This window comes from Trichosurus vulpecula, chromosome 4, assembly GCF_011100635.1.
Source record: "Trichosurus vulpecula isolate mTriVul1 chromosome 4, mTriVul1.pri, whole genome shotgun sequence".
Classification (NCBI taxonomy): Eukaryota; Metazoa; Chordata; class Mammalia; order Diprotodontia; family Phalangeridae; genus Trichosurus; species Trichosurus vulpecula.
In genome coordinates, this window is record NC_050576.1 from 330,565,521 (window position 1) to 330,577,998 (window position 12,478).

At 35.7% G+C, this 12,478-nt stretch overlaps 1 protein-coding gene across 2 annotated transcripts in view; it reads right to left on the reverse strand.

Annotated features, from left to right (window-relative positions):
* KLHL1 (kelch like family member 1) overlaps positions 1-12,478 on the reverse strand; it is a 563,316-nt gene that overhangs the window by 387,594 nt on the left and 163,244 nt on the right. The window contains exon 2 of one of the 2 annotated variants that reach the window (XM_036757923.1): positions 6,659-6,841. The exons of the other annotated variant lie outside the window; for it this stretch is intronic. Within the exon in view, the coding sequence (XP_036613818.1) occupies positions 6,659-6,841 (183 nt within the window). The remainder of the gene's footprint in view (positions 1-6,658; positions 6,842-12,478) is intronic. 2 annotated transcript variants of the gene reach the window in all.

Below are 12,478 nucleotides of genomic sequence, written 5' to 3' on the forward strand. Positions count from 1 at the left end.
CATGACCCCATTTGGTGTTTTCTTGGCAAAGATACTGGAGTGGTTTGCCATTTCCTTCTTTAGCTCATTTTACAGATGAGGAAACTGAGGCAAACAAGGTTAAGTGACTTGCCCATGGTCAAACAGCTAGTAAATGTGTGACTGAACTGGAACTCAGGCTGTCCTGACCCCAGGCCATGGGCTCTGTCCACTATGCCACCTAGCTATCCCATCTCCATATATTTAAGCTTTACTTCACATTATTTTTCTTGATTCATATTCCATCTAAATTCACACTACTAACTATTCTCTGACCTCATCCTGCCTTCCCCCATCTCCTTGAAGGTTCACACAGGCAATCCCCTTATCTAGAACATACTATCTATAAATATTCACCCATTTAAATTTTTTTTAATACCAAGCTCAGCGGCACTATTCTTCAAGAAGCCTTGCCTGATCCTACCAATGTAAAGTGATATCTCCCTCCGCACATTTTTCTTAGAACAAGGTGCCGTAATATCTCCTTTAACTTTGTCCCTTTATTATTTATAAAATTAGTATAAAATGTCATAATATCTCTCTTATTCAATTGTAAGTTATTTGATGGCAAGCCTATACCATTTTTCATCATTCTAAAACCCACACTTGTTATAATGCCTTGCCCATGCTAGTTACTTAGTAAATTTTGAATTTAACTGAATTTTTTAATTGTGTAGAAATATCTGAGGGGAAGAAATTTTGGATCTATTTTGGCCTATCAAAGTGAAAATGAATAAAAGTCCTTATAACTTACATAGCCAACCTATATTCAAACAGTCAAAAATTCCAGCAATTATTTGCAACACTTAAATGGACAGATAGTACCCTTTCTAATAATGGGTCTACATTTCCCTTAATTGAGTTTTAGCATTTTGTAGTCAGGGATTTGAAGCAAATGTTCACTGTCATGTTTTATCACTTGAGTAAAGCACGGCATAGCTGGTAAAGACAAACTGAATCAGATTCTTGAAACAGGTTTTTCAATTTTCCAGGTTGATCATGAATCAAAATGTTTCAACAACAGTAACCAAGCCTATTGAATTGTTAATAGCATGAGGTCTCAATGCTTGCTTCAGTTATTTCCATCCAGATTAAAACACAGAAACCTACATAGACAGAAAGAGATCTATATTAAATCTATATCCACATTGTATGTATATATATAAAAATTATATATGTACAAACACATATATGTAGATATAATGCATGTATGGACACATCATATTCATATAGGTAAATGTGTTTGTCATATACATACATGAATACACACACCCATGCTACTATTCCTTCACCTACTCATTAGTCATTTTTGCTCAGTCATTAGTATTTGTCATCAACTATGGAGCTGGATCAATTTCAGTTCCTGTCACTGTAATGGCACTTACTGAATCTATCACAGAAAGTGCAGAAAACAGATGGGCTAATAAATTCAACATGTTGATAAACTGAGAATTGACATTTCTCCCAGGGTGAAGTGAAAGCAGAAGGACCATAAGAAGTTTCCCTTCTAGTCACCTGATACCAATTTTTCAACTATATTGCCTGAAAACTGAAAAGTCACAAAGTGTAGGAAGCAAACATTCTTCTCTAGCAGCTGTGAGTGTGGAACTGGAGTCGTATTACATTTCTCCATCCACTAACAAAGCACCAGACAGCCTCAAATCACTTGTCACCTAAAATTTGATATTAGCCAAGAAAATAAATGTGATGTATGTCAGAGGGTGCAATGATGCAAGTTCCTTTTGAGGTCCTGTAGATTGATGCTGTATTTATTTTTAGGGCAAAATTTGTCTTGAGCAGTTGTTGAAGGATTGTTTTGATATCAAATACAAGGACAGAGGTCAAAAAGAAAACAGTTCAGCCTTCTGCTTTTTGTTCTCTAGAGGCAGTGGTGGTGCAGTGGTCTGGAGTCAAGAAGATCTGAGTTCAAATGTGGTCTCAGATATTTCCCAGCTGCGTGACTCTGAGCACGTCACTTAACCTCCACTTGCCTCAGTTCCCTTAACTAGAAACATGAGGATAATAACAGCATCTAGCTCCCAGGGTTTTTGTGAGGATCAAATGAGATTATATTTATAAAAATGCTTAGCACATTGCCAGGCACAAAGGCAGAAAATTTATTTTCAAGTTAAATCAATTATTTTTGCTTAGAAGAGCCCTTAAATTATGAATTCGTGGTAAAACTGTTAAAGTACTTTTACTCTGAGGAAAGTAAGGCAATGTTGTACATTTTTCTTTTCTTCCAAATACAAAAAAAAATCAAAATCGGCTAATAAATGCATGCTATGCTCTATATAACACAAAGAAAGAATACTATTTCCTTTAAAACAACCTTACATGTATTCTTTTTACAAGATTTCTACATTTTAGGTGCAAATGAGGCTTTTAAAATTGTTCCTTTATATAATTCATTCAGCTTTTTGGATGTTTCTATTATGAAATCAAACCTAGACTCTTAGTGCTAGAGGGAACGTCAAAGACAGATCATCTAGGGAGTGGGGAATATGAGCAAATAAGCTTTTAGAAAAGACTCAGCATAGTAAACCAGTTTGATGAAGCAGGTACCAAAAGAGCTAGCCAATGGAATTGCAGAGCCACTTACAGTGACCTTTGAAAGAGTCTGGAGAAAAAGAAAAGTGCCGCATGACTGGAGGAGAACAAATACTCAAGTTTTCAAAAATGTTTTCACAGAAATATACACCAGTTACTTAATTCCTACCAAAATGATTTAAAGTACTATTTAAAATATAGTTAGTGAACATCTAGAAAAGTAAATGGTGATCACCAAGCGACAGCAGGGCTTCATCAATAATGGATTATGCAAAACTAACATCATTTTCTTTGTTGACCGTTACTAGATCAAGAGGAAGCTTAGCAGACAGAAGGCAAGCCTTGGAATCAGGAGGACATAGGTTCAAGATCTAACTCTAACATGTATTAACCATATTGCCATGGGCAAGTCGTTTAAGTTTTCCATATTGTCAACCAACTCTACAACTGTAAATTATAGAAAATTTATTGATCATTTCCACATTTGCAATTTTTACACTGATGAATTTGTATACCAACCCCAGAAAGGTGGCGGGGTTGGGGGAGCGAGACAAAAAACAAGCAAAACAGAAGAACAACAGATTTCTATATCAGAGGAATGTTATGTCTTACCTAGAGTTCAGCAATTAATTTGATAAAGTCTCTCATGTGATTCTCAGGAACAATATAGAACACTGTGAGCTAGACGGAAGGTCTTTAAAAATCCAGGAGTATATATTGGTTCTAGATAACAGAACACTGGAGAATTTAGAGAAGGAGTATGCCATGGTCAGTACTGTGATTTGGTAATATCATTTTGGTAGCTTGTGAGGAATGGATTCAGAGATAAGAGAAATATAAAGCCATGAGCTAAATGAGGATGCTATTCTAATAAGAGAAATGAAAGTGAACTGAACTAGGGCGGCTATGGTGTGAGTGGAGAAAAGCTGGTTGTGAGAGGCTTTGGAGGCAGACTGAACAAGACTTGCAGGTTATGGGAGGACATGAAAGGAGGAAATGATTCAGGTTTTGAAACTTAGTGCCTGGAAAAATGATGGTCCCAACTCCAGAATATTTTTCAAAATTTACACCACCAAAATCTAGGTGACTAATTTGTTGCCTGTGTCACAGCTGCAGTTTTATTGTTCTTTCTCTGCTGTGGCAGTTATTGACAAAACCCGGTTCTGACATAACTTCCCTCAGTGAGTCAGTACACCCAATATGAAGTCATTGAAATGAGAGTTGGGAGAACATCCATTTGGGGGAGTACAAATAACTCTACGGTCAGTTAATAGTTTCAGTCCACATCAGGTACCTGCAGGGAGAGCCAAATGTACTTTGGGAAAGAATGTGAAAGGCATGATGGAGGAAAAATTAATGAGACTTGGCAACCATTTTGATATCACATATTAGAGAGTTAGGGAGGGAGAGTTAGGAGTCATTTCTCTGAGATTTGACTGAAAAGGTGGTAGCTTAGATAGAAGGGAACAGGGGTGGGGGCAGAGTTGAGAAGACTAGGGAGGAAAAATGGAAGCTCAATCTGGGAAATCTCGAGTTCAATGTGCCTATGGAATGTCTAGTTGGAAATGTCCAGTAGGTAAGTAGTAGGGTAAGACAGGATCTTAGGAGAAAGATAATATACTGATTTGAGAATTATCTCTTTGGAGATAAATTATCCCACAAAATCTGTTGAAACCACTCAGAAACCTGTAGAAAAAAGAGGTCCTATAAAGAGCCTTGAGTAGATGTACAGTTAGAGGTTCTGACAAGCATGATGACCCAGCAAAGGAGAATGAGACATGGCCAGATAGGTGGAAGGCAAAAGAAGAGAGAAGGTTCATAAAAGCTTAGAAAGGAGAGGATTTCCAGGAGAAAAGGGTGATCAACCATGTGATAACGATGCTGAGAAGTCAAAGATTAAAAATGAGAGCTATTACATTTGCCAGGGGAAGAAGAAGCTAAGTGGTACAGTGCATAGTGCTGGAATCAGGAAGACTCCTTTTCCTGAATTCAAATCTCACCTCAGACACTTAATAGCTATGTGACCCCAGGCAAGTCACCTAACCCTGTTTGCCTCAGTTACTCATTTATAAAATGAGCTCAAGAAAGAAATGACAAACCACTCCACCATCTTTGCCAAGAAACCCCGCTCTCTTCCAATGAGGTCATGAAGTCAGACATGACTGAACAACACCATACATTTTACATATAATACATATGTTTATATATGTATTTATATAATAATATAATAATAAATAATATAATACTTTGTAAACCTTGAAACATTTATTCAAACATCTATTATTTTCTGTTCAAGGAAATATGATCTGTCTTGTAATTGACATTTTTGGACAAAACGATGGCATAACATTTTTACTTCAAATTTGTTTACATTTTAAAAGTTACTGAGAAAATTTGGAATGCTAGGATTTAAGTCAGCTTTTGTTAAAAAAAAACAAAACAAAACAAAAAAATTATAGGTCTTATTCTATCAATGAGGAGTTTCTCTTTTTTTTAGGTTCATTACCTCTTTCAAGTTGTTAATATACCAATTAATACGCCAGAAAAGGATTTAGCTGAAAGACTTTAGTGGTCTGGAGGAACTACTTAGTTTAATTCTTTTGACAAATATTCTCAGTCTATATTATGTTTGAATAATCAGCTAATTGGCAATAACTTATAACTGCCTCCAATAACAATTGTGCTGCCACAGTGAATAATACTTTCAGGGGAAAATAATCTGAGTTTTACTGTGTTCTTCAGAATTCTCAAATAAGAATTGTCACAGGGGATATTGTGATCCATGATGTTAAGCAATTCTCTTAACATGGAATCAGTGCACTACTTTAGGCTAAAGCTAACTTCTATTAACTTCAGAGAGAAACTGGCCAGCCAAAGAGGAAAGAAAAATCGATGTAAGCTTAGGAAGGTTTGCTTTTCCCAGCTCCATACTAATTTAGTTAACCCTACCTGCAAAGAGAATGTTTCATAAATATCATATTTGTTGAAGAGCAAAATTGTCTTATGGATAACAACAGAAATGATTATTCTGTGTGAGTGATTTAAAAGAAATCCTAACATTTTTGAACATCCAACACAGCTTGCTGCCTGAGCCAGCATCAGAATAAGTGATATAGTATTTTTTTTCCAAAATCAGTGATTCTTTTCTCCTCACACCCATTTTTATGTCCACCTTCTATATTATAGCATATTCCTTGGCCACATTGACAATCATCATTTTTGCCCCTTTCTTATGGTTCTGAAAGTCACTGAAGTAACTCCCTTATTGTAGGCTCACAAATATTGGAAACTACAGAGAAAGTGGTAGGAAAACAAATGTTTATTCACCAAGCTAGATTCTCCATCTTATGAAAAATATCGTATTTCCAGGTAGGCCTAAATACGGAGCATTATGGTAGAAAAAGTTAAACTCCCTAACTTAAAGCGACATAATTGCTTTTGCCAACTTAAAACTGTAGAGGCAATTTTACAAAAGATAAATGCAGTAGTCAGAATCGAATTTAGTGAATGCAGCCAAAATAGATTATAATTCTTAATGCAAATGACATGGCATCATTATGATTGGAGATAATTTACATTTTACTTTTGGAATTATAATTACCAAGGAATGAGGGAAGTTTAAATGTCTTTTCACTTTAAAATGCCTTAGGGACAAAGTACAATATCATTAATATTATTAATAAATATATTAAACAGTGATGACAATACACCAAAATATGAGAAAATTTCTTTGCATTTACTGGAAGAAAATGATTACATAAAACTAAGGTGTCACAGTAGTTTTTTAGATAAGTGCAGACCTTATCTTATTCCCCAGATATCGCTATACAGTCCATGTTCCATATAAACTAACTCTAGGAAAAACAAACACCAAACAAACTCCAACAACTTAACCCCACCTCAGCCCCCACATCTAAGATTATAATGAAAGCACATCAACAATTGAAAGATGTTTTAAAATCCTCTTACTCTTCTATGAAAATATGTGAGGTTTAAAGTACTCTCACATTTGTTCTCAGAAAGAAAGACTATGCTCTTTTGTACACAGGCATACATTTATAGTTAAGAAAGACACCCCCTCCCCCTTTACCTATGCGCAGGAATCTTGCGGTTGCCCACAATCAGGATCACATCACAGAGCTGTTGCTGCTTCAAGTAACTTTCCATCTTTCGGAAGGTTTGTTCAGCATGGTGAACTGCCTGATAGAATTCCTCAGAGCTACTTGAGTCCATATCACTTGGAGGTGTCAGAGAATGGCTGGTTGCTGTCAGCCTGTGAATTATAAATATAACGTAATGTTGATCAGGTGCCACCAACTGTCCAGACCTAATCACTGATTTCTCCACGTTGATAGGAGAAGTCAATGCATCTTTCTCTGCTTTCATCACTGCTAATACAAGGCAGAAAAAAATCTTTTTTTTTTTCTCCACAGTTCAAAGGATTAACTTGAGTAGGAAATAAAGGGCTAGTAAAAGACTTTTCTTGCATGATGGAAATAACACATTTTTACATTACCTATAGGGAAATACTATGTATTAAACTTGAAAGAACCAATAAGTAATTAGCATGCTTATCCTAAAGTTAATTGCTAATGTTAGTCCCATGCGTTATTGGGAACAGTTAATTTCAATATACTTCTCATAATTGTGCTAAGAGATACCAATTTTACTGGCTATTGTACAAAGTGCTGCTTTACTCTGAGAGAAGTGGATTTTTCTTTTTTTTTAAAGGTTAACAATGAAATTTAAAAGGGCACGATAGCCACCTGCCTTATCTTATTTAGCACTGATATTCCTGCAATCTTAGAATTAAGCTTCTGTCTTGACTCTTGTTATTCAATGAATTTGTAAGTGTAGATAGAAGAGAAACAGGGGAAAAGAATATCTTTACTAAAGGAAAATAGCAACTAAAAAAATTGATAAAAATGGGAACCAAGGGGACAATACACACTGATATGGTTTCTCAGTGGAGTGTAATTTTCACATTCTTGCAATGGCTAATTTAACCAAACCATATGAGCCTCTCCTTAAAGTCTTAATGATGCAAACATTCCCAAATAAAATTGAACTGATACAGAATTAAAATCTATCCACAGTAGCCTAACTCATCCAAAATCTAACTTGTCCAAAGAGGAATTTTCAAAAAAGCAGCCACAAATGTTATTCACTTCCTACCATTTGCTTCACATCATCAGCTTCCGGTATCATTTATCAGAGATAAGATATCTCAAATAGTTTATCACATAGAAATAATGCTGCATATTCAGTCTCCATGGCCTGTACTTTCAATACTGAAATTGCTTTGATGTTACTGGTGCCACCCATGGGGACTCAAGTCAGTACTGAAATAGGCTTAAAATGTCTCCAACAATCAACTCAACTCATAGGCTAGAATCCAGCCAGAGGAATGACCAGCCAACAAGGGGAAACGGGCTATACACTCAGCCACAGGATTCTGATCAATTTTGTGGGATGAGGAAGGGAGCAAGAGAGACTTAGAAGCCTAGTTCAAATATGGGTCTTCATTTTCTTTGTTCTCTAATAAGCTGTAGAAGGAATTACATGCAGGTATTACATAGGTTGGACTAGATGGTTTCTGAGGTCCTTGACAACTCTGAGATTCTATAATCATGGTAGGCATTTATAAACTGCATTTCTCACCAAAACAAACCAAAAAAACCCTATGTAGTAGGTAGTGCAAACATTATCATCCCCATTTAATGAAGATCCTCAGATAAGTTACGTGATTTGCACATGCTACACAAGCAGTAGCACAGCTAATCAGTGAATAAGCCAATTTGAAGAAAGAAAATTTTGTTGTTTTCACAATTTGCTTTAATGTTGGTGCCAAAAGTCTGCTGCAAATAGCCAAATTATTTAGAAGAGGCTGCATGTTATACTGGAAAGTGTGTGCTGAATGTAGAGTGAGTAGAGGTTAATTCAAACATTTTAGCTTATCCTGTATATATCTTGTATGTACATACTTGTTCACCCCAATAGACTGTGAGCTCCCTAAAGGCAGGAACTGGGTTTTGCCTTTCTTTGTATCCCCAGGGTACCCTGGCTTTGGAAGTTATAGTATATAAAATATAAGTGACTTTGATAATAATGTTTGTTTTATTTTCAAAAGCATTGTTTAAATTCTTACAATTCTTTCAATACTGACAAACTTCAGGAATGGTATGGACTCTTTGGGAGAAATTGTAAGTATTATACTTAAGAATTGTCATGGAGCTCTCAGGCTATGTAGACTCTTGTGAATGTATTTTTAATGTTTATTAAGCATCCACTCCATACACAAAGTGCTGAGGGAATTATCAAGTTTAAATAAGGCAGATAAGATAGCTCAAGTAGCTTGCACTCCAATAGATGGATAAAAGGATTAAAGCCTAGAACAGCTTCATTGGCACCAGTATATTAACAGTTTGCCAGGATCTTATCAAGCAGGCTATCAATTGTCTGTAAGATCAAAAGTTTTATAACTCCCTGAAAGGTGTGCAAAAATCTTCCAGAATAAAAAGAAAAAAATTGAATATAAAGAAGCATTTTTCCCACTATGATAATTCTATTGTAATGGTCAGAAAACATGGAAGTAAACTTTAAAAATGGAATTTTGCCTTCAAATTCACTAGAACTTAATATACTTTCACTTCTAAAAGTCAAATGAAAACAAAGGCAACTCCCATTTTCTGATTTGAATATCATTAAGGGCAAGACAGAGGGGAGGAAGGGACAAGAAAGATTTTGGAAATGATAAGTAAGAAAAATGAGCAAAATAAGTCTTTCAAAGAAGTCTTCTTAGTAGAAGATAAATGTCAACAGGAGGCACCATTATTAAAAATAAATATAAGATATTCCCATAAATAGCTAATACTGTGAAAATTGATTTATTTTAGTTATAGGATTTTATTTATAGCCATAAAATTATTCAGAGATTATACAGACTTTCAATAAATTCTGAATGCTACTACAAAAATAAACTACTTAAAAATTAGCTGTATAAAACCCAATGTAAATTAAAATAAATCACAACACAAAATTATATTCCAGGTATCTGAATAATACATGTAATTTAAAATCTATGATAAATCTTACTAAAATTACTTTTAATCAACTAATTTTTACTTAATATAAACAAAAGATACGTCTGCAAAACATTCCTTGTAATGATCATTCATCACTACCATATTTTGTATATCTTCACTACTTGGTTTATAGCTAAGTGCTCTAAAATCCAACACAGACAGTACAGAAAAGATAAAGCATTTTCTGTTCCATACACAAGACATTCTAGGTGCCAGACATTAAGGATGGAACTTGAAATTTCAGGGACCCTCCTAAGTTTAACACTAGAAGGTCCTACAAGTAATTGCCCTTTGATTGTAGCCATAGAGGAGTACAATCTACTAGTTTATGGTATTAAGTTTCTATAATCTAGGTGTTATCTACTAATACCCGAAATCATCTTGAACTGGCTTCCATTCCCGGGTTCCACCATCTTTCTTGGGTTTTTTATTACTACTGACAAAGTTTCTTCCTCTGTATGAGTTCCATGATATTGCCTGATCTTTGAGGAGTCGTTTCTATTCCCATGGTATTAGTACAGTTCTGAGACTGAGCTATTTATAAAGTAGATGTTTTGTTTTATTTTTGTTTTGTTCTGCATTTTTTAAGCCTTGGCTGTTTAAGGGAAAAAAAGGACCATTTGTGGTTTTCTTGTCATTTTATTTTAAATGAGTATAGAAGTTGTTAGAGTCATGGAATATGGCTTACAGTGCCTATCAATAAGTGTTAAGATCAGGGAAAAAATTCTTGGATATGTCTAACAAATAGGGAGTGTGAATGTATCTGTCTGTATGTATGGGTGGGTGTGGATATTATAGATAAAGGAGAATGTTGAAGGAGAAAGAACAGTAAGAAAGGATATCATGTTTTAGGATGTTTTAGTTCACATAAGAATAGGATATTAGAAATAGCAACAAGTGGTAGCAATCTAAATTTTTATAAGGATGAAGAGGATCTAATGATATTTAGGACTATATGAACAACTTTGCAAACTTTAAACTTCAAACATTCATGATTTCATCATTTTGAATCTACTTTCCATTTGAAAAACTGAAACGCCTCTAGGTACTTGTAATACTAGAGGTCACTGTAGAGCAAGATTTAGGAGGGCAGGGTAGACATGAAACAAACCACAGTCACTTCTCTTTCTCTCCCTTCAAAACCTCCATTTAGATACCACAAAGAATGTCAGGCTCATTAGTATTTTTAAAGAGTGAAAGGTGACAAATCCTTTTTCCAGTTTCTGTTTTGGGGAGCTTAGAAAAAATGGCAAAAAGCTGGAAAGTGGAACAAAATGTATGTTGCTAATTTGAGACATCTAACACAATGGAAGCAGAAAAGAAACTTCCCATCCAATACCCATTTGTTTGGCAAAAATACTAGAGTTGTCCTACTACCAACTTAGTCCGTGAACAAAAGGACACTAGCAAAATCACATTTTTATAGAGAGAAAGAACAAAAGTCAATATAAAGAAAACAGCTTAGCTCATAACACAATAACTAATTGAAAACCAATGCTTGTTAATAAACAAGCAGGTGGAGCAGTTGGATAAAGACAATCTGGTTCATTATCATGATATCTTCCCTGACTAGAACTCCTCACCCACCCTGTCCAGCTACTACAACAGAGCACAGTCTCTCCATAGCCTGGGCCTAGGAAGGTAAACTGCTTCTCTGCTACTGTCCTTGCCACTACAGATAATAAGAATGTTCCCAGCCTGCTTCCAGCTACTTGTGACCACTGGGGCAAGGTGAATGAATACTCCTCTCCCCAACTCCCATTACAACATTTCTTTTTTGTCATGGTCCTTGCCAAGCTCCATTTCCCATGTTTACCTGGAGAGGAAATTTTTGGCAAGAAGATGAGCCTCTCCCAAACTATAAACCCAGGGGATGCTTAGTGAAGGCTTAAACTACTTCCCTCAAGATGTCCTTAGCACAGAACCACCTCGGGTCTGTCCAAACAACTATTACACAACAATATATTTTCTTGACAATCTGCTGTGAATAATAAATTCAGAACTCTGTGGCCAACCCTCTGATGATGAATTGTCCTCGGACAACAGAGTATGATAAGGGCCAAGATACTCCAACATCTTCTCCCTTTGTACTATTCTATTTTTTTTAGTGCCTAGCATCACCTCCAGGCTTTGGAGTAAGAATTAATGGAGGATGCCTATGTAAATAAGAAAAAATGACAAGGGAGATTGGTAATGAACTACTTGTTAATGGGCTACCCCTACTAGATTATAAACTCTTCAACAACATGGACTGTATCTTAAATACTTTTCTGTCCTCTCTCTAAAGAAGCTAGCTCTCTAAGGTTTATTTTCTAAGAATATTAATTGAGTGAATGAATTAATGGCAGATGAGGTAGTAATAAGGTAAAAATCAGAGACTCTCAGCAGCCAGAACCAAGAGGTAGTATGACACATGCTATTGATTGTATCAGTAAGGCAAGATTCATGATATTGATGGTGACCATGAATATGCCTGTATAGTTTGGAATTACAAAGTATAAGAGACTCTGTGTAGAAGGCAGAAGAAGTAAAACATTTATTCAGACATGAAAGGATAAGATCCCAGAACAAATAAGCCCAATTCAACATAGCAGTAATTGTATTCCAAAATCAGTAAGTCCACCTCAATGTAACAGCAAAGAAATTAAAACACAATATTGCAGCAAGGAGCCAAGCCATCCTGTAACCTTCCCCTCTGCTGGGGCCTTCCCGTAAACACTCACTCATGAATCCTAACTGTCTGCTGGCCTGCATCTTCTCCTCCCCAAGTTCTGAGAGCTTACAGTTCTGAAAGCCCTTACAATTCTCCGGGCCCTTGCAGTTCT